The 22,347-nt window shown below is 38.0% G+C and overlaps 1 protein-coding gene across 1 annotated transcript in view; it reads left to right on the top strand.

The window, feature by feature from the left end:
- The window catches only part of TM9SF3 (transmembrane 9 superfamily member 3), a 48,072-nt gene that overhangs the window by 4,420 nt on the left and 21,305 nt on the right, over window positions 1-22,347 (top strand). Inside the window, exons 2-7 of the mRNA XM_054728655.1 lie at window positions 4,974-5,169; window positions 6,915-7,037; window positions 11,915-12,075; window positions 13,099-13,176; window positions 17,954-18,085; window positions 20,343-20,509. Coding sequence (XP_054584630.1) covers window positions 4,974-5,169; window positions 6,915-7,037; window positions 11,915-12,075; window positions 13,099-13,176; window positions 17,954-18,085; window positions 20,343-20,509 — 857 coding nt within the window. The remainder of the gene's footprint in view (window positions 1-4,973; window positions 5,170-6,914; window positions 7,038-11,914; window positions 12,076-13,098; window positions 13,177-17,953; window positions 18,086-20,342; window positions 20,510-22,347) is intronic.

Here is a 22,347-nt window from a genome sequence, read left to right as displayed (position 1 = left end):
TTCTGATGTGTCTGTTTTACATAAATAATGAAAAGGTATTGAACTTACAATTTGTGAAACACTTTCAGAACTGGATTTTGCTTCTTCAGATATCTATTTTAAAGCACTCATCCCATGAAAATGATGGCATTTAGGTGCTTATTCTGAGCCCTCAGTTCTTTGCCTATCTATATAAATTCTGATTTCTTTATTCAGATTTTACGTAAGTACATCGGTAGCATTATTTCCTAAAGTGTTCTTTCTGAGAAAAATTAATTCATGATCTCTATCAAGTAGGGAAACTTCTATGATTCTCCTTTCCCAACACATAAACAGTATTTAAATAAGAGAGGCCCAGCATTGGTGACTTAAGATTAGAGCACAATCTCAAGGTAGTTTCTTAGGAAGGTTTTTTTTTTTCCTTAAGGGCAAATTAAAGGCTCATATGGAAAAGTTGTTTACTATTCATTACTGTCTTCAGTTGCTTTGTACAACTTCACTTTTTTCCAATTTTCTTCATTTAGTTTTGCTCTTTGGTTAATGAGACTGACTAGGGATTAGTAAAAGTGTAGTCCTAATGTTGTAAACTTGGGTACTAGTTATATGATCTTGGACAAATTACTTAATATCTATGTTCTTTGGTTTGTTTTCATCTGTAGAATGGGGAAAATAAGAGGACCTATCTTAAAGTTTTGAGAGGATTAAATGTTTATGTAAAAACCTTAGAGCAGGGGTCCTCAAACTTTAAACAGGGGGTCCCTCAGACCATTGGAGGGCTGGAATATAGTTTAAAAAAAACTATGAACAAATTCCTATGCACACTGCACATATCTTATTTTGAAGTAAAAAAACAAAACGGCAAAAACACCCGCATGTGGTCCACGGGCCGTAGTTTGAGGATGCCTGCCTTAGAGCTATGCCTAGCACATGGTATGTGCCTATTAAGTGTTAGCTAACGATACTATTAGAAAAGATGGTGAGATATTGCAAGTTAGGGATTGGTCTGTTAAGGCCTTACCCGAGGATTTGAGGATTTGAGCAGTTCTGAAGGATAAGTAGAAATTGGGTAGGTGGAGAGGAGGACATTACGGATTTGGTGGAATGACAGGAAAAGGTGGAGCAGGAAAAGAAGGGAAGACAGTATCAGATCATTGTGGCTGCAGTGGACAGCTCAGAGTTGAATGTGTAACAGTGAAACTCTTCTGAGAGCTGTAAAATGAACAGAATGGTGAGGTGGAGAATGCAGGTAGTCTGAACTGACCTCTCATGACTTCTTCTTAGGGAGGCCTCATAGAAGGATTACAGCCATAATCAGGGATCCCTGATCCACTGCTGTGCTTCCTTGGCTTTTTCTCTCCCAGTCTCCTGGTTACACTCCACAGTGGAGGAAGAGCCTTCCTTACCTGTGGCTTTCTTCCCATGGAATTGGGGAACTCAAGGACTTTCTCAGCAGTTTTAGCAAAAGGAAGATTTTTTTTTCTCCTTCAAAAGTTCTGTGAAGTCTTCCTATTTTCTAATTTTAAGATATTTTAAAACACATTTTCTCTCTTGAAAAATAACTCTTGTTTTTACCTTGTCTTGGGATTGCTTATTTTTAGGGACCATCAAGAACTGCAATGAAAAGTAAATATTTTAAGTTCATATCTGATCATGGTCTGCATAAGGAGCAATGTAAAAGAAACATTTTTGCTTTAATATTCACCCTAACCTTTGTATAGTTATGTGTGAGTACATGTGTGTATATAAAAGTATTATATATATGTGACTATGAATATATTACATATACATATACTATCTATATACTAGAGGCCTGGTGCACAAAATTCGTGCATGTGTGTGTGTGTGTGTGTGTGTGTGTGTGTGTGTGTGTGTGTGTATCCCTCAGCCCAGCTAGCACCCTCTCCAATCTGGGACATCCTTCTCACAATCCAGGACTGCTGGCTCCCAACTGCTTGCCTGCCTGCCTTCCTGATTGCTCCTAACCGCGTCTGCCTGCCAGCCTGATCACCCCTTAACCACTCCCCTGCCAGCCTGATTGATGCCTAACTGCTCCCCTGCCATCCTGTTTGCCCCTAACTGCCCTCCCCTGCGGGCCTGGTCACCCCTAACTGCCCTCCCCTGCAGGCCTAGGTCTTTCCCAACTGCCCTTCCCTGTAGGCCTGGTCGTCCCCAACTTCCCTTCTCTGCCAGCTTGGTCACCCCTAACTGCCTTCCCCTGCAGGCTTGATCGCCCCCAACTGCCCTCCCTTGCAGGCCTGGTCCCTCCCAACTGCCCTTCCCTGCTGGCCTGATTGCCCACAACTGCCCTCCCTTTCAGGCTTGGTCCCTCCCAACTGCCCTCCCCTGCTGGCCATCTTGTGACGGCCATCTTGTATCCACATGGGGGCAGCCATCTTTGACCACGTGGGGGCAGCCATCTTGTGTGTTGGAGTGATGGTCAATTTGCATATTACTCTTTTGTTAGATAGGATAGAGGCCTGGTGCACGGGTGGGAGCCGGCTGGTTTGCCCTGAAGGATGTCCCAGATCAGGGTGCGGGTTCCCTTGTAGCATGGGGCGGCCTGGGCCTGGGCCAGGGCCCTGTGGTGGTTTGGAGGCTGGCCACGCCCTGTGGCAACCCAAGCAGAAACCCTGGTATCTGGGGTTTATTTATCTTCTACAATTGAAACTTTGTAGCCTGGATCAGAGCCAAGCCTTCTGCTTGCTCCGTGGTGACAGCCATTTCTGTTGGGATTTATGTATCTTCTATAACTGAAACTTTGTAGACTTAAGCGGAGGCCTGGGCCAGCCAGGGTGTGTGGAAAGCTTGGCTTCCTCCATCACTGGGGGCAACCCTAGTCTCCTGCTCTTTCCAGCTCCGTGGCTGCTGCCATTTCTGTTTGGATTTATGTATCTTCTATCATTGAAACTTTGTAGCCTTGAGTGGAGGCCTAGGCCAGCAAGGGCAGGTGGAAAGCTTGGCTTCCTCCATTGCCATGGAAACCCAAGCCTCTCTCCTGCTCTCTGTGGCCATAGCCATCTTGGTTGGGTTTATTTGCTCCTGATTGGCTGGTGGGTGTGGCTTGTGGGCATGGCTTGAGGGTGTAGCAGAGTGATGGTTAATTTGCATATTACTTTTTATTATATAGGATTGTAACACATATCTTCATTGTTAATCATTTACTTGTCTGCCTTTTCTATGGATTGTAAACTTCGTAAAGGAAAGGACAGTATTTTATTTATCTGTATATCCTTAACACCTAACACTGTGCTTAGTACATCTCTTATGTAGCCAAAAAGTGAGATAGTTCATTATTTCCTTGTTGACCTGGATGATATGTTATATGAACAATGAGACATTTATTATGTTTGAAGATAGGTAATTAGGCCTCAGTTCCAGGATGGTGGTGCAGTGAATCAAAAGGAAAGTCAGATGCTTTAGATAAGAATAGTCACGTCAGTGTTTTTTGGAATGCAGAGGAACTTGGTGTTTGAACTCCATGTCTGAGAGAATGGTGGTACCATTAGAAAAACAAAGTTGGAGAGGGGGTGGATTTGGATGGGATGAGTTTGGTTTTGAAGATGTTGGATTTTGATTGAAAATGTTTGTTTATTAGTTTTAGATGGAGGATTGGAGCTAAGGATTTGGTAGTTGGGCTAGTTGGAGAGCTTCCTGTGTTACATGCTTCTTCATAGCACCCTACTTGATTGCATTTGCTTATTCAATGTCCATCTTTCCCTTTAGGCTCTAAGCTCCAGCAGGGCTGGGAACATGTCTTGTTCAATGCTGTATCCTCACTTACAAACATGGTTACTGTTTGGCACATGGTAGGCACTCAGTACATAATTATTCAGTGATTTAACTTCCGTACTATTAGTTGACTTAAATTGTATACTATGTTGACTTTATATTGCTAATTAGGGTTACTAGTTTTTAAATTACTTGGATAATTGCTTTTTATTAAATCATTGGACATTTAGACTTGAGATCTTAGAAATCTTTGGCAAATCCCCCAATTGGACCCTGGAAAGGTGAAGTCATCTACCCAAAGTTATTTGGACCACACTCCAGTGTGGTATTCACTGATGGGTACAACTATAATTATTTATTCAAAGAAATATAAATATGATACATGTCTTTCAGACTAATAAAGGGGAAGGTAGAAAGATGGTTTGAATAGATGGCGATTTCATAGGTTTTCTCTTGTTTAATCATTTCTCTCCTCTCTAGTTCTTTGACCAATGGCATGGAAAAGATTAGAAAGGAGATGCAATTTTATTTGTGCTTGCTGGCAACATATTTTTGGAGTTTCTAATGATTAACATGAGGTTTAGATAAGCTATTGATTTTGTCTCCTCCTCCTTTGTCATGTTAGCATGGTGAATCATGTTGATTCTTGGTTTACCATTATTTGATAGTATAATTATAAATATTCATATGAGTTATTGGGCTCTGCTTAAACAATACCATCTGTAAAACAAAATTTAGAAAAAATGGATCTGCCTGAGACCACAATCAAAGGATATAATTTTAAAAGTTTTATAAATTTTCATTTTTAAGGTGTGGACATTAATCATCAGATTAAAATAAACTTCTAGTATTTTATTTTATAGCTTCCCAAACTGAGACAGTGTACTTTTGTTTAGAACAAACAACAAATAGTCCCTTAATTTTACACACACACACACACACACACACACACTGTATTTTTTTGGGGGGGTTTGTTAGTCCTCACTCAAGGATATTTTTCCATTGATTCTTAGAGAGAGTGGAGGGGAGGGTGAGAGATGGAGAGAGAGAAACATCTATGTGAGAGAAACACATCAATTGGTTGCCTTCTGCATGTGTCCTGACCGGGCCGGTGATCGAGCCTACAACCCAGATATGTGCCCTTGACTGGAATCAAACCTGGGACCCTTCAGTCTGAGGGCCAACGCTCTATCCACTGAGCCAAACCGGCTAGGGATAAATGTATTTTTTAAATAATTTTTTTTTTTTGCTTTTTTAAATTTCAGTATCAAGATAAAGAGGAAGTTGTTTTATGGATGAATACTGTTGGGCCCTACCATAATCGACAAGAGACATACAAATACTTTTCACTTCCATTTTGTGTGGGGTCAAAAAGAAGTATCAGTCATTACCATGAAACTCTGGGAGAAGCACTTCAAGGCGTTGAATTGGAATTTAGTGGTCTGGATATTAAATTCAAAGGTAAGTAAACCTTAATAGTCCTTCTAATATAAGTTATATTACAGACCAGGGTTTCTCAGCTTTGGAACTATTGACATTACACCTGGATACTTCTTTATGTGGGGGGGCTGACCTGTACATTGTAGAAGTATCTCTTGCTTCTTTACCCACTAGATGCCAGTAGCACTGTCTAGTTGTGACAACCAAAAAGTCTTCAGATGTTGCTAATAGCTCTTAGTTGAGTACCACTGTTCTAGACTCTAAGAAATGTTTTAACCTATAGCTTAAGTGTATTGCATTTAGGAAAACTAACAAAGATTTATTTATTTAGTAGTAAATTTATTGTTGGAAATAGATGTCCCCTTTCCCTCCATAGGCCCCCCTCCATAACAAAGATTTATTTTGAATGTTATAAAGTAAAATAAATAATTGTTAATAAAATTATATTTTCCTAGCATATTTCTCAAAAGTGTTTTCTAGTAAGCCCTCTAGTGACTAATTAGACAAACGTGGTTGGGGAAAACCTTCATAGATTCATAATGGAGTAATTTCTGAGGTTCGGGGATGTAATGGGGTGTATGGATACTTAAATATTTTGTGTAAATCCTTAATTTCAAACTTGTACCATTGTCTTAATATGTATTTAAAAGTGCTGTATTAATTTATACTCTCGATACTTGTAGGATAGTGTGACTTTAAATTTGAAGTAAAAAAATATTAAAATTGGAAAAGATCCTCATTTATTTTTCAAGTATATTTTATCAGGTCTTTTGAGTGTGTTTATACTTTTTATTTTCTTCTGTGAAGTTTATCAGAGAGGTATTTTCTGATAGACATTTTTAATCTAGTAAGCAGAAGCTTGAAAAGTTGAATTTTTGCAGGATCTTTGATTAGGTGTCTTGATTTTTGAATAGAGCATGGATCCTGTAATCAGGAGCTTTGAATTTTAATCCTATTTCTTTTACTGTATTGGTTTCAGTAAAGTTGTTTACTCCAATTTGACTTCATTGCCTACATGTGTAAAATGAACAGTGACGTGACTCCTGTTATTTTTAGCACTTTTGGGAGGAGGATGTGAATTGAGGCATTTTAAAGATAATGTTTATTTTTGATTTGTTAAATTTTATTCTTGTTTTTAGAATACTTTTTGTTGTTGAAAATAGGTATACATATTTGCATTCTTTTCCTCCCATTATGTTCCTTGGGGCTTAATTATAAAATTAAGTTATAAATTTAAACCACAGTCACCTATCCTATAGCTTTATGAATTATTGTGAACTTGCCCTGAGGCTTGTGTAAGGAGAAAACAGACTAGAATGTGTAATCTTCGAGAAACTCAGTACCACGTTTACTTACATACTTTCTCCATTTGGCGCACATTTCTAATTTATTAAAAAGGAATCAGAGAGAAAATAGGCAAAAACCCTGAATCCTACTTTGTTACGATGGACAGGTTTCATCACTTTATGAAATCCTTATCTTTATTTACTGAAGAAGAGACTCATTCAGCTGTCTTAGCCTTTCTTCTTTCTTTAGGTAGAGAGGGTCAGTTTTCATGGGCTATCAAAGTGGGATTTATTTTCCCTTCAGACTAAGCACTTTTAGATGGAAAGAACAAGAACTGGCCAGGTGTTATTCCCTGAGAGTTGGCGGTTCCTTGGAGTCTTGTCAGCGTTGCACCTCCAGTTGAATTTTTTCTTCTGTTATTTTTTTCTGTAACTATTTTGCAAACCCATGTGTTAATTTGCAATTTTTATTTTATGCAGATGATGTGATGCCAGCCACTTACTGTGAAATTGACTTAGATAAAGAAAAGAGAGATGCATTTGTGTATGCTATCAAAAATCACTACTGGTACCAGATGTACATAGATGACTTACCAATATGGGGTGAGTATTGTATGTTATATTTAAAGTTTGGGAATATTTGCATAATAAACAAGATTTATGTAATGACTCTGTTAAGGTGATTATATACAAATCAGTAAATGTGTTTTCACTATTTTCCATAGAATAATTTTAATAGCAATTTTATGGTCCCCTGTTACTTGAAAGGTTTTTGACATTGCCAAACCTTAAGTGAAACTCCTTCAATATATAATTTTTATGCAGTATAACTTTTCATATTCAAGGGATTAAAAGTTGCTTTGAACAATCCAAAATATTTCCCCTGCCCCCATTTTTCTCATATCTTATTTTGACTTGCACTGTCAAATGCATTCAAAGGAACTAAATAGGACTTTGAAATCTTATTCTGGTTTTGTCTCATGTGGAACTGTGGTAGTATGGGTTTAGATATGATAGGTTCCTGAATGACTTGTTTTGCTAGTTCCTATGTTATTTTACAAAACTCTATATGTTTAAAATTTTTTTTGTTTTAGCTTTTTTATGTTTAATTTTTTTGTTTAGATTGTTTATCCCTATTAATGAAGAAGAACTATGGCATAATCCAAACATTGTTTGTGTTAGACTTGTTAAGTTATTTAAACTGCAAAGCACAGCCAGCTATCATAACTAGCATGTTTAGTCACATTTTTAAAAAAATACATTTTATTGGATTTTTTTTTACAGAGAGGAAGGGAGAGGGATAGAGAGTTGGAAACATCGATGAGAGAGAAATATCGATCAGCTGCCTCCTACACACCCTACTGGGTATGTGCCTGCAACCAAAGTACATGCCCTTGACCGGAATTGAACCTGGGACCCTTGAGTCCGCAGGCCGACGCTCTATCCACTGAGCCAAACCGGTTAGGACAGGGTCACATTTTTTTGTTAGTGGTTTTTCTGTTAGCCTTTTCTGGGTGGTGGTGGTGGTAGAATTGGGACATTTGTTCTTATGTAAAATTAACCCTTTGCACTTGCTTGCTTTTTTCTCGATTCCTTTATTCTACTCGGGATTTAATTTTTTAAATACCCCAGATTTTACAAAGCGCGGCAGTAGAATAAAAAACTGGAGTTTCTTTTCATACAAACTTATTTATTTGGATTTTTTTATATTTCAAATTATTGATACATTCAAAGAGTATAAAAAGAGCTGCTACCGATGCTAACCGTGTGGAGTCACACTCGACATCCGAGTGCAAAAGGTTAATACTCTGCTTCTTAAAATTGTTAGCAGACTACTATATTCATGAGCAGCAAACTGAAAGACTGCACATATATATATGATCAGAGTTTAGTGTGGTACTAAGATGAAATTTATACGAAAGTTAATCTTAGGATATAATTGTATGCATCTTCATTACTGTGTTGCATGTTAATTAGGTATAAATAGTAAGCATTTTATATAAATGACTGTAATTAGTATTACATTAAAACAGACATTTCTGTGATCAGTTCTGAGGGTATCAGGAAGACATCCTGAAATTTTGCTAATGATTTCTGAGCCTGTAGTTCAGGAGAACCCATTAGTTTGGATCTCCTTTTTTTGGTGAGATATCGGGCTCCTCCTCTGGTCTTCTCTATTGCTTATGAGTTTCTTATCTGGAACCTTAGGTTTCTTTCAATTATTTCTGTGGGCCTCCTTACAATATGGCAACTATACTTTCTTGTCTTAAATCTTCTTTAGCCCTGGGATTCCAGAGTCTGCCATATTTAGGGGAGATTCTTTTGGGTGTCCTAGAATGTCTGAACCATGTGAATTCTCAGAAAATAATTTTTTATCTGGCTTTTCTTGGGGTAAATGTTTGAAACTCTTTTAAAAGCTCCTTTGAGAAGAGCTTTTTACTTGCTGTAATTGTATCTCTACCCCCAGAGTAGATAGATAAACAAACCTTGAGGAAATTATTAGAAGGATTTCATTATCTCTCTACAACCCCAAACAAAACAAAACTGTATTCCTTAAATTTGTACCAATTAGAGAGAGCAAGTTGAGTTAATAAAAATAATCCTTTAAGAAATAATCTCCTCCCACCCCCCACCTCCCCACCCTCGATAATACTTTCATGAAATGCGTTGATCATAGAGGAAAGGCCTTAAGGATTATCTTTAAGCATAAGGCTCCTGGGAAGTATACAGGCTTGGGTAGGGAATACTGGATAAATAACTGATAGTAGTATATGGGCACAAGAGATAGATCTTCAGCTACCACTTACTGCCCTCACCTGTTTAGGTCTAACTCTTCCAATATCCTATTTGTGATCAAAGTGATCATTTTAAACCATTGCCTCATTACCATTTATCTTCAACACTTCTTTCATTTTTTTATCTATATATATAAAAGGCTAAGCGACCATCTGACCAGCTGGTAGGTATGACACGCACTGAACACCAGGGGGCAGACGCTCAACGCAGGAGCTGCTAAGTGCGGTGACTTGGCAGCGGCAGTTCTCGGTGATGCACCTGGAAACAGACAGGAGGGAGCCTGATTCTGGGATGCATCCGAGAACCACCCTCTTGCAATCTGGGACTCCTTGGGGGATGTCGGAGAGCTGGTTTCAGCCCTATCCCCGTAGGCCAGGCCTAGGGACCCCACCTGCCGGAGGGACCCTGCTCACTCCACAGATGCCCTTGTAGCCACTGCGCAGTCCCAGGTGCAGCTGGCCAGGGAGGGACCGCGGGAGGTTGGCTCCAGGGCATGTCTGGTCCATCTCACCCAGTCCCGCCTTACTGGCCACCTTATAATTAATTTCCTTTCCATGTGCACGAATCCATGCACTGGGGCACTAGTTGAGTATAATTGACTTATTATATGCATTTCAGGTGTACAACATAGCAGTTCAATATTTATATATATTATTCAGTGATCACCATGATAGGTCTAGTTATCTTTTGTCACCATATAGAGTTATTACAATACTAGAGGCCCAGTGCATGAATTCGTGCATGGGTGGGGTCCAGCCGGCCTGCCCTAATCAGGGCCAATTGGGGCCAGGCCAGCAGGCTGGCGGGGGTGGGGTAGGGTGGGGGGCGGGATGTTGGACAGCTGGCCCCGCCCCTGACAGGGCTGGTTGGCTGACCACAGTGTGCGTCATAGTGACCAGTTGTTCCGGTCGCTTGGCTTTTGTATATATAGATTATTGACTATATTCTCTATGCTGTTTGTTTCTTTCCTGTGACTTATTTATTTTATAACTAAAAGTTTATACCCTTTAATCTTTTCATCTATTTTGCCTATGTTCCCATCTCCTGTCCCTCTGGCAGCCACCAGTTTGTTCTATGTATCTGAGTCTGTTTTTGTTTTGTTTTATTTGTTCATTTGTCTTATTTTTTAGATTCCACATATAAATGAAGTCATATAGTAGTTGTCTTTCTCTGTCTGAATTATTTCACTTAGCATAATACTCTCTAGGTCCATTTATGCTGTTGCAAATAGTAAGATTTCATTGTTTTATGTAGCTGAGTAGTATTCCATTGTATATATGTACCACATCTTCTTTATCCATTCATCTATCATTGGATACTTAGGGTGTTTCCATATTTGGCTATTGTAAATAATGCTGCAATGAACATAGGGGTGCTGAATTGGTGATGCTGAATTAGTGTTTTTGTTTTCTTTAAATAAATACCCCAAAGTTGAATTGCTGGGTTGTATTGTAGTTCTATTTTTATTAATTTTTTGAGGAACAGCAGGAAGTTCCTAGTGGCTGCACCAGTTTATATTCCCTTCAACAGTGACTGAAGGTTCCTTTTTCTTTACATCCTAACCAACACTTATTTTATGCCATTTTGATAATAGCCAGTCTGATAGGTGTGAGGTGGTATATTGTGGTTTTGATTTGCATTTCCCTGCTGATTAGTGATGTTGAGCATCTTTTCATGTGCCTGTTGGTCATCTGTATGTCTTCTTTGGAAAAAATGTCTGTTTAGGTCTTCTGCCCATTTAGAAAATTTTTAAATTTATTTATTGAAGTGATTGGAGTGACATTAGTCAACATGAACATACAGGTTTCAGGTGTGGGTTTCTATGTCACAAGATCTGTATATTGCACCTCGTGCCCACCACCCAAAGTCAAATCTTTTCCTGTCACCTTATATTCTGCCCATTTTTAAGTTGGATTGTTTTTTTGATATCTGGTTGTATGAGTTCTTTATATACTTTGGATATTAAACCCCTTATTGGATAAACCGTTTGCACATATCTTCTCCCCTTTTCATTTTGTTGATGGTTTCCTTTGCTGTGCAAAAGCTTTTTAATTTGGTGTAGTCCTATTTGTTTATTTTTTCTTTTGTTGCCCTTGCCTGAGGAGACATATTCAAAAAAATATTGCTAAGACTGATGCCAAAAATGTTTACTGCCTATGTTTTCTTCTAGGATTTTTATGATTCCAGGTCTTTCATTTTAATGTAGTCCAGAACTTGCTATAAAAAAGGAGGTATTTTAAGTTCTGGTACTCATATAAACATATGCGCAGCTTATTTGGAATGGGTAAATCATAGGTTATTAGAGAGAGTACTGGTCTGGGCCTGTGGAGACCTTAGTTTTAATTTTATTTTGACTAAATTTTCAACTGTTGGGGGGGGGTATACACAGATAAGGTGATAATTATTATAATGAAGGTGATACTAATGATAAAGCATGAACTTCAAGAATCAAATTAGTGATAGGTTATATGTAACTTTTTTTTTTTACCATGTTGTGATCATGGTTTGTGTTAGCCAAGTAGTTAACAAAGAGTGGAAGTCCAGCCTGCACTTTTGCCTTATTCTAACGATGAGGAATAATGGTAATATTGCTTTTTTATAAAAACATTTTATGATATTTTGGTTCTAACATATTTTAAATATTAAGTGAAATTACCTTGTATAACGTGTTGTTTCTTTTGTAGGTATTGTTGGTGAAGCAGATGAAAATGGAGAAGATTACTATCTTTGGACCTACAAAAAACTTGAAATAGGGTTTAATGGTAATCGAATTGTTGATGTTAATCTAACTAGTGAAGGAAAAGTGAAATTGGTTCCCAATACTAAAATCCAGATGTCATATTCAGTAAGTATTTAAATAATTTGATATAGGGAGAAGGGTTTGTGATCTAATATAAGAAATTAAGTGCATTTTTCAACTTTAGTAAATGAAAATATAGCTTGAAATTGGATGACAAGAAATATTATTAAAACTATTTCCTCAATGTATGTAAGTAAGCCTCTTAAAAGCAAGGAGATTTGCTTCAGGTTTGTAAAGTAGATACCAATTATGCATTTGCAGTACCTACCATTTGCTATAGCAAAGGTTACTATTGTTACTGGGCAGCTAATTAACCTAGTCATGTATTTTTATGGTTACAATAGAGATCGCAGTGTTCCTTGTTTTCTTTCCCTTTTACTGTTTCAGATAGAGATGATGTTGTATTGAAAAGTACTGGATGGGTATAGTTTACCATATTTGCTCTATCAATTGGAATAAAATGTTCCTGCAGAGTAAGAGCTTGTCAGAGTCCTTTGTGACTGTCAAGTTCATTCTCTTCCATTACAATTAAAAATAGTGGGAAGAAGAGAAATCTGATGTAGGTAGCTTCTCTCTTTGCCTGTTTTCTTTTTTCTTTCTTTTTTTTTTTTTCTGGTAACTGGAATGAGTCAATTGGTAGTAGTCAATTTTGAAAGTTTTTCAAGCTTTGTATGTATGTACTTGTGCAAATCATATTTGCACAACTGAAGTAATGAAGAAATGTGATAATTATAACTATTGCAATCTAAAGATAAAGACATTACAGATTCTTATTTTAATTGGTCTAATTGAATTCTTATCACATATATTGAGTCAGAATATATAAGTCAGCAATAGTTAATAATTCTTGAAAACTGAAATGATTCTTCTAAGTAAAGTTTTAAGTTTTGTTATTACAGAGGAAAGTTGGTTAGTTTATCATATATCTTTCAACTTCTGAAATTGGTAGTAATTTTCTACCATTTCTGTAATTTCTTAGTAAATCTTTCCAAATTTTGCTCAGAGTTTTGTTGTCAGATTATTAATTTGTTTACTGGCCTTGATTTTCAAATGAAAACTTTTTTTCAGGTAAAATGGAAAAAGTCAGATGTAAAATTTGAAGATAGATTTGACAAATATCTTGATCCATCTTTTTTTCAACACAGGGTAGGTAAATTGTGTATTTTAATATATTCAATATGTGCTCCAATCAGTTTAACAAACATTAATGAGCATTTGCCATATGCAAGGCACTGTGTTAGGGCTGTGGATTTCAAAGATAATAACTAATAAGCTCATTGTGGAAAGGATGATAGGAGGAGGTTTGGAGGGGAAAATCAGAGTACAGTTTAGGACGTGTTTGTTTTGCAGTGTCTGTAAGACATCCAAATAGAGATACCGACTAGCCAGTTGGATATATCAATCTGGAGTTCAATCAGGAGAAAGGTCTGGGTAGAGATACAAATTTTGCAGCCATTGGCATGCACGTCTTACCTAATAAAAGAAAAACATGCAAATTAACCATCACCCCGCTATGCCCACAGCCAATCGCAGTGAGTATGCAAATTAAGCCAACAAAGATGGAGGTTAATTTGCATATGCAGGTGGGGAGTGGCCTGGAGGGGTGGAATGCCTGCTATGAGGGGAAGGGGGGCGGCGGAGGGAGCTACAGGAGCGTTGCTCCAGACAGAAGTGAGGACTTGCCGGCTCCCGGGCGGGCCAGGAGTGGGGACTTGCCGGCCCCCTGGGTGGTCAAGGAGCAGGGACTTGCTGGCTCCTGGGTGGGCTGGAGCAGGGACTTGCCAGCTCCCGGGCGGCTGGGAGTGAAGCCAGGGGAAGGAAGGCCTATTCTTGCATGAATATCGTGCAACGGGCCTCTAGTAGTATATAAAGCTATGAGACTGGATGCAATTACCAGGGAAGAGTATGTGGAAATAGAAGAGGACTAAGGACTGAGCCCTGGGGGCAGTAATAAAAGTTGGGGGAGAGTAGGAGAAAGAGAGATACCAGTAAAGTAAGGGGGACAAGATTGTATGGTATTCCTGGAAATCAAGAGAAGAAAGTGTATAATGAAGGATAGAGAGATTAGTTTTGAATTGTTGCTGATGGGTCAAGTGAGAAGGATTCTGAAAGTGACTATTGGATTTACCCAGAGTCATTGGTGAGCTTGACAAAGTAGTTTTGGTGTGGTGGTGGGGCAAAATCTGAACAGAGCCATTGTAAGAGAATGAGAGGAAAAGATTTGAAGACAGCAAGTTTGGAGGGGAAAATCAGAGTACAGTTTAGGCTGGTAAAGGGAACAAAGAAATGGTACAATAGCTAATAGAAAAGTTGGAGTCAGGAGATTTTCTTTTTTTGAGATGTAAGAAAAACATGTTTATATGTTGAATAGGGTTCAGTAGAGTGTGCAAAATGGACAGTGCAGGAGAACGGGAGAATTAACTACAGATTTTCCTTAAGTAGGCAGGATGGGATCTATCACATAAGTGCAAGGATTGTTTCTAATACAGTGACTACAAGTGCAGGCTTAGGTGCTAGAGCTGATACAGTCTGTCTGCCACCAACTATAACCTTGGTCAGATTACTCAGTTCTTGAGCTTCTGTCTCCTTAGTAGTGAAGCAAGGATTATAATACCTTGCATAATTGCTGTGAAATTCCATTTGATAGTGTATTATAAAGCACCTCGTTCAGTGTTTGACACATAGCAGGTGCTCAGTAAGGCAGCACTGGTGCTGTGGTTAGCTATTCTTCTCCAATGTTCGAAAATTCATGACAAACCTGGGCTCTGCTTTAAGATTAGCAACACTAGAGGGTGCTGGAGTCAGCAGTTTGTGGAGTTAGTAACTCCTTTGTGACATCTGATTTCTTTATTATTTTAAGAAATATGTTCCTTATAATAATTTAAAAATCAGAGTACATCATCATTTTTTGAATTAGTGGGTATTATAAAGTGTCAGGTTATTAGTGGTACATTATAATAGGTATTGGTTTGAAGTTCAAATATTTAATTAGAAAATACAGAGTTTTGTTGGAAATATTAGCAGTATAAAAGATGATCTTTGCTCTTTCGTCTTTTTTTGGGGGGTCATTAATTTCCCAGGGTGAGAACAAAATCAAATCTTGGGAAAAGCCTATAATTATAGGCTGCTTTTATAAAGTTTGAATGATACTTTTGTGATAAACTTAAAACTTATGTAGCCTTTTATTTTGCAAATATTTCAAAATATGGATTCATTATTTTCTTTATAATATCAGTAAGTATTCATTAAATTTTTGAATGAAGAAAGAGATCTCATGAAGAGGCAGAGGCAAGTGGCTGTCTCCTGTTTTTCAGGGAGAGCCATAGAGTGGTCACTTGCCTGAATCCTCAGGGTGGGTAACAGCCAGGACTGTCTTTCACACTAGTGTACAACTCGGCATATTACCTGAAGTTAAAAATCTATCCTAATTATATAAGACAGTGCATTCTTCATGTTAAAAATTCTATGTGTGTACTTGTAGAAGTTTAGAGCAGGAGTATGTCTATGAATAACTAGACTATGTCAATGAGAGATTGTATGGAATAAACGGTTGTTGAGTTGGGCTTTACACAGTAGTAGAATTTTCAAATGTGGACAGAAGTAGATCCCATGAGAAATTATGAGAAAGCTACATAGGTGGAAATGAATATGCTGTACTTGTGGGTCACTGAGGAAGAATAGGCCTGATTGGAATATAGGATACAATGGAAAGAAAGATTGGCTAAATAAAGTGAGGTGGCCATATTACAAAGGGTACAGAATATTAGGGAAATATTAGATTTGATATGTGAGAAAATAGGGAGTCACTATAAGTTTTAGAGCAGTAATATATGAACATGATGTTTCAGAAAGTTCCACTGGGTAACTTTTTACAGAACAGTTTGAAAGGAAGGGGAGAGACCAAAAATAAAGAAGGCCAAGTAGGAGGCCATTAGAATTATCAGGGTGTGAGGGGATGGCATGTAAAAGGAGAGGAAGGGTTAGATACAAGAGACATTCCAAAGTGAAAAAAAAAAGGGCTAGTAATTATTACCAAGGAAGGATTAAGGAGAAGTAAGAACCAGAGATAATTTCAGATTCTCAAAGCCAAATGTTAGCACCATTAGTAGAAGTTAGAAGTCAGAAGAGAGTTGTTATTGTGAGACAGAAGATTAATAGTTTATTTTAGGGCAGTCTGAAATTCCAGAAAGACATTCAAGTGGAAATGATCAGAATTAGCTAAAGTCTGAAACATGAATGGGAGAAAGAGAACTAGAGATTTGGGGCGTGGTGGGGTAGGTGGCAGAGGGTGTTACCATCATCATTGGAATTCTAGTTAAAAGTTCTAAGAGCCCCAGGAAATCTCTGCTGAGTACCAAGACTGAAGCTTTTGGAAAAGTTCACAAAGGTGGGAGGAGCCGGCATCAAGGATGAAAGAGGAGAAGCAGCAGTCAGTGAAGGAGGATGGCATAGTGTTAGCAAAGATCAAACATGGCAGGGAGAGCAAGGAGAGTGGGGCAGCTAATTGACCGCTGAGCCACTGAATTGACTTAGACATTCATTGCAGATCTTTGAGAGAAATTTTGTGGGACTAAGTGAGATGGCATTGTGTTTAGGAGTAAGGGAGGGAAGTAGAACCTGTGTCTCCTCATTTGAAAAGTGTTGCCATTGAAAGGAGGGAGGTAAAAAGAAGATTGAAACAGTGAGTAGACAAAAGATCAAGCAAAACACTTGAAAAGATAATAGTAATAATAACTTAAATTTTTTTTTACTGTTTTATTATATGTCAGGCACTATGCTATATGCTTTACATTCATTATCTTGCTTAAAACATACAACAATCCCAGGTAGTAGGTACTATTATAGATAGGGACCTTTGGAGATTACTGATGGTGGGAAGAAAGGTATAAGTTTTGGGGTTCAAAATGAGAGGGGGGAAAAACACCTCAAGGAGTGGTGTAAGAAGAGAATTTCTAGGAGATTGACAGGAGGAATAAAAGGCTAGGAGGGTAAATATAAAAAAAATAAATGAAATTGGGGCACTGAAGAGAGAAGACAGTTTTGAATGTTTCTGTTTTGGGAATTGAAGTGTAAAGGAATTACTGGACAGTGCTCCAGACCTAGTGGAAGCCAGATGCACTCAGTTCTGAGAGGCACTCAGAGATAACAGTAGTACCTTGTGATTATATGAATCAGGATGTGGACAAAATTTTCTGACAAACGTGTGGGTGAAATCAAAGTCAAGAGCCTTGGGAACATTATGAAACTATGGGTACCTTAGTGTTCTCTGCACCATGGAGAGCTAATTTGGAAAGGAGTGAATAATGATGGCAGCAGAGTGAGAGGACAAACTGAAAGTGAAGCAGATGATTCAGGAAGGTGGCCTACGTCCATGCCCGACAACTATGATGGTTTAATCTTGCTGTTCTAAGAAGATTTTCAGATTGTTGCTCAGTTAGAGGGAAGGAAACAAGCATATATCATTCACTGCTCTATGCTAGACATGGTGCCATACTTTTTATATGTTATTAAACTATACAAATCACGAGATAGTATTATTTTCTTCATTTATAGAGATATTGGGGCACATAGCTAGAAATTGGCAGAGCCTGGACTACCCAGGCCTATTTGACTTTAAAGCTCCAGGTTCTTTCTCTGTAATGCTGACTAGTCTATGTTTTACAGCCAAATTGTACTTTATTTATATAATTTGATTGTGAAAATCTCTATAAACAATATCATGTTCTTAGTGTATCTGAAACTTACTGAAAAGAAAACAAATTCCGTTGTATAGTGAATACTCATCCCCAGTGTGTCTGTAGTTTAAATTTTTATGTAAAAGTTTTAAAATATTTTTTTTGCGTTAGCGTCCCATAGTCTGCATGGGACCGGTGAATTTTGTGACTGCTATTTTTATGTGAGTAATATTTTCTGTTCTTTTTAGATTCATTGGTTTTCAATTTTCAACTCCTTCATGATGGTTATCTTCTTGGTGGGCTTAGTTTCAATGATTTTAATGAGAACTTTAAGAAAAGATTATGCTCGGTACAGTAAAGAAGAAGAAATGGATGATATGGTGAGCAAACATTTTATATTGTACTTATAAAAACAAATTAACTCAATATTACTGTGTTTTGAAAGTTGGATCATAGGTCCACAATCTTGAGGTCAGGTAAGTTTCAGAATTCAGAATTTTCATGTTTTAGAAAGGTGTAAACTCTTGGTGGGGATCTCTAATCAAATCTTAATTTTTTCAGCAAAACATGAATGTTCACCCCAAGTGGGATAAACAGTATAAATAACCTGTTGTTAGTTCAGTCCAAGTTTTGCCTTAAAATAAGGATATGCCAAATTTATGAAACAAACTTTCAGTTTTCAGAGCTTTTGATTTCAGAATTGCAGCTAGGAGGTTGTAGACCTGTGTTGGTGTCTTTCTAATACTATTAAATATTGTATACAATTCAGGGAGTTGGCAAAAGTATTAATTTACATTTAGTTTAATAGGTAGTTTGTTTTCTAAATATTTTTACAAAATTACAGACCAATTAGTGCCCCGGTGCACAGATACGTGCACATTGAAAGGAAATTAATTAGAAGGTGGCCACTGGGGCGGAACTCATCGAGACGGGCCAGACATGTCCCAGAGCCAACCTTCCAGGGTCTCTCCCTGGCCAGCTGCACCTGGGGCTGCACCTTGGCTCGATGGGTGTCTGCAGAGTGAGCAGGGTCCCTCCGTCAGGTGGGGTCCCTCGGCCTGGCCTATGAGGATTGGGCTGAAACTGGCTCTCCGACATCCCCTGAGGGGTCCCAGATTGCAAGAAGACAGTTCTTATGTGATGCACCCCAGAATCGGGCTCCCTGCTCTCTGGTTCCGGGATGCATCACCTGAGAACCGCTGCTGCTAAGTCACTGCAGCTGGGCAGCTCCTGCCTTGAGCGTCTGCTCCCTGGTGGTCAGTGCACATCATGCTACCGGTCGGATGGTTGCTTAGCCTTTTATATATATAGATATTGTAAGTGAGAAAAAAATGTATTCTGTAGAATGTTAATGACTGTTCTATGAAGATATGCTCCATCTACACTAATAAAAGAGTAAGATGCAAATTGACCATACCTTTGCAGCGTCCACCAGCCAATCAGGAATGAGTATGCAAATTAACCCAATATAGATGGTGGGTTAATTTGCGTACGCAGGCACCAAGTGGCCTGGGGTGGGGCGGGACGCAGGCGTTCCCCACCATCCCAGCCGCTCAGGGCCTCTGGGCACCGTGGGAAGGCGGAAAGACGGCTCCGGGCTGGAGTGAAAAGACGGCTCCAGCCGGAGTGAAGGCGGTGCCGATAGCCAGGGGAAGGAAGGCCCATTCTTGCATGCTCCATCATTAAATAAGTTGGGAAACAGTTAAACATTTACATTTTAATATGCTAATGTGCATTGTGAAGTATCAGAGGGTAGATAAAATATTTGGTGCTTCTCAAACATATCTGACCAGGATCTCCCCCCACAAAGTCAGATTATCCTGAGGGGCTGATATTTCTTTAAAAACATTGTTTTAGATACTTGTTTATTCAGGTTGGAAAGATTAACCAAAGAACATCTATGCATAATTCATAGATACAGATAATAGCATGGGGAACGTCTGAGGTGGGGTGGGGGTTGGGTAGAGGTGGGCAAAAAGAGAAAAAATGGGAGACATCTGTAATATTGTCAAAAATAAAAGGAAAAACCAAATATCTTAAAAATACCATTTATTTAAAAATATTATTATTCAACTGTACGATATTTTCCCCATATGTTTTCTTAGATTCCAGGCTATAAAGGACATTTCTGTACTGTTAGGGCATCTAGTACTGATTTTGATACTCTTCTTTTCTACCTGGCCCCTGGTCACATATGAGCCACAGTCATGATGTAAATGGCAAGAGTAGTGTCTGAAAGTGATGTTAAGAGAGTCAGTCTGCTATTCTCCCAATTTCACCATTTCTTTTTGCTGTAAACTATTTTCTTTTTTCATTCTTTGATATTTCTCAGAGCAGAACAGAAAGCACCTTCCTAAGCCTCAGTAAAAGTTACTGTATTTTCCAGCGTATAAGACGACTGGGCATATAGAAGATTTTCCTGGGTTAAAAAGTCGTCTTATACGCCGGAAAATACAGTATTAAGGCAGTGATTATTTTAAATTTGGCATTTCTTTTCTTGATATTTTGAACCCCTTTAAGTAGCTGTAAGTTTGGAGAGAGGATACTTACAATTCTAATTATAATTTTCACCTATTTTCTGTATTTTATTTTCATTCTGAATGATTTTCTCTTCTGTCTCCATATTGATGTATTTAGGATAGAGACCTAGGAGATGAATATGGATGGAAGCAGGTGCATGGCGATGTATTTAGACCATCAAGTCACCCACTGATATTTTCTTCTCTCATTGGTTCTGGATGTCAGATATTTGCTGTGTCTTTCATTGTTATTATTGTTGCAATGATAGAAGATTTATATACAGAGTAAGTGCTTGTACTTTATTTTTTGTTGCTCTTGAATCATCTTAATAATTGGAACCTTTTAAAAAGTCAGTCATAATTAAATATTTGCTTATTACAATTCTTAGAATTTAAATAGCATAAATGTCATTATTAAGACAAATAATGAACAGTAATCTTCAGGTATAAGTATATTTTTCTGTTAAATGCTAAAACTTACTAGCCTTATTGAACATTCTGGTTGGTTATAAAGGTTATGTCGCATGAGAGGTATGAGAGAGTTACTTGTAGTCCAGAACTATTTGACAAAGTGTATAAGGCATTTTTTTTGAAAGCTGAAAGCTGAAGATCCAATTAGATCTTCATAAGAAGCACAAGGTTTTCACAGTACTGAATGAGTTCTTCACATATACCTCAAAACTGGGAGACCAGAAGAAAGCATTGTAAATAATAGTAAAAAGAGTGTTGGAAAAGGCACATGAGGTTAGAAAAATAATTGGATAACTTCTTATCCAATCTTTCCATGGTTCCTGGTACATTTTTCCATTTAGTGGAAATGTCTCTGGGGACTGCAAGTTTTAATTCCTGGTAGTCATTTTGGACTCTGTCACATAAGCAGCCTTTTTGATCCCTGTCTGCTATTATTAAGAACTAGAGGCCCAGTGCACAAAATTTGAGCACGGGTTGGTCCCCTAGGCCTGGCCTGCGATCAGGTTCCCCACCTCCTGGCCTCCCCACCTCCTCCTTCCTTTGTTCCCTCAGTGCCCTGCCACTGCTGCTGGTCGCCCACCATGTTCTGTGCTGCCCTCTGGTGGTCAGCCAGGGATCGAACTCCTGGTCTCCGAGTTGAACTCCCAAGGGGACAATTTGCATATTAGCCTTTTGTTATATAGGATGCTGGCTGTATTAGATTGGTCTTAGATTAAAACAGCCTTTCAGCATTGTTAGTCCTATGTGAGCCTCACACACCTAGTTATAAACAGAAAGTGGGTTGAAATTGTTGATAGTCTGGAAGGAATAAGTGAACACTTGCATTGTTTAATTGGGTTCTTGAAAAAACTAATTTGGTTTTTAAAACTGACTTTGAGATGTGTGATCTTTTAAACACAGGAATGACAAATTCTTATTTATTACCACATTTATATTTAGCTATATATTGATGGAAATTGATCATTGAAATGCTTTAACTGTTACATATCCACTTTTAGAAATTGAGCATAGGTGTTTGGGCAGAGGAGTGTTACATATTTCAAGTCTATACTATGTCTTTGTATTTTAAATGGAATATAATAATAATTCTTACCCATAAGGTGGTTTATTTATAAAAATTGTATATCCTCCCAGTGCACACATTAGTTCTTATAAATTCTCTTCAAAAAGAGTGATCTTTAGCTCAAACTAACAAGAATCTATGTTCTATCTATGGATAGAGCTTCTAATATTTTCTATATATAGAACATCTTTTGCCTTCCTAGTTATAGTAAGTTTCAGAAATGGTCTTTATTGTTAGTGGGTTAAGTATATTTCTGTATTATGGCAAGTGATACTGTCACTTCTTTTAATTTTTCTCTTTGCAATTAGGCATTTAAAAAATTTTGTCTAGTTTTACTCAAGAGGGTTGGTCTGAATATCCTAAATATCAGCCTTTTTGATCCCTCTCTGCTATTATTAAGAACTAGAGGCTCGGTGCACGAAATTTGAGCACGGGTTGGTCCCCTAGGCCTGGCCCGCGATCAGGTTCCCCGTCTCCATTGTAAGAGAAGATTAGAAATTGTTGAAATGAATGAAGTTGATTTGTGGACCAAAGGATTTTTAAAAAACAACTTTTAACTGTATAAGGAAAACTAAATAAAAAACATCTC

Source organism: Eptesicus fuscus, chromosome 17 (assembly GCF_027574615.1).
Source record: "Eptesicus fuscus isolate TK198812 chromosome 17, DD_ASM_mEF_20220401, whole genome shotgun sequence".
Classification (NCBI taxonomy): domain Eukaryota; kingdom Metazoa; phylum Chordata; class Mammalia; order Chiroptera; family Vespertilionidae; genus Eptesicus; species Eptesicus fuscus.
The sequence above is the reverse complement of the archived record's forward strand: the minus strand, read 5'-3'. Positions and strand labels throughout refer to the sequence as shown.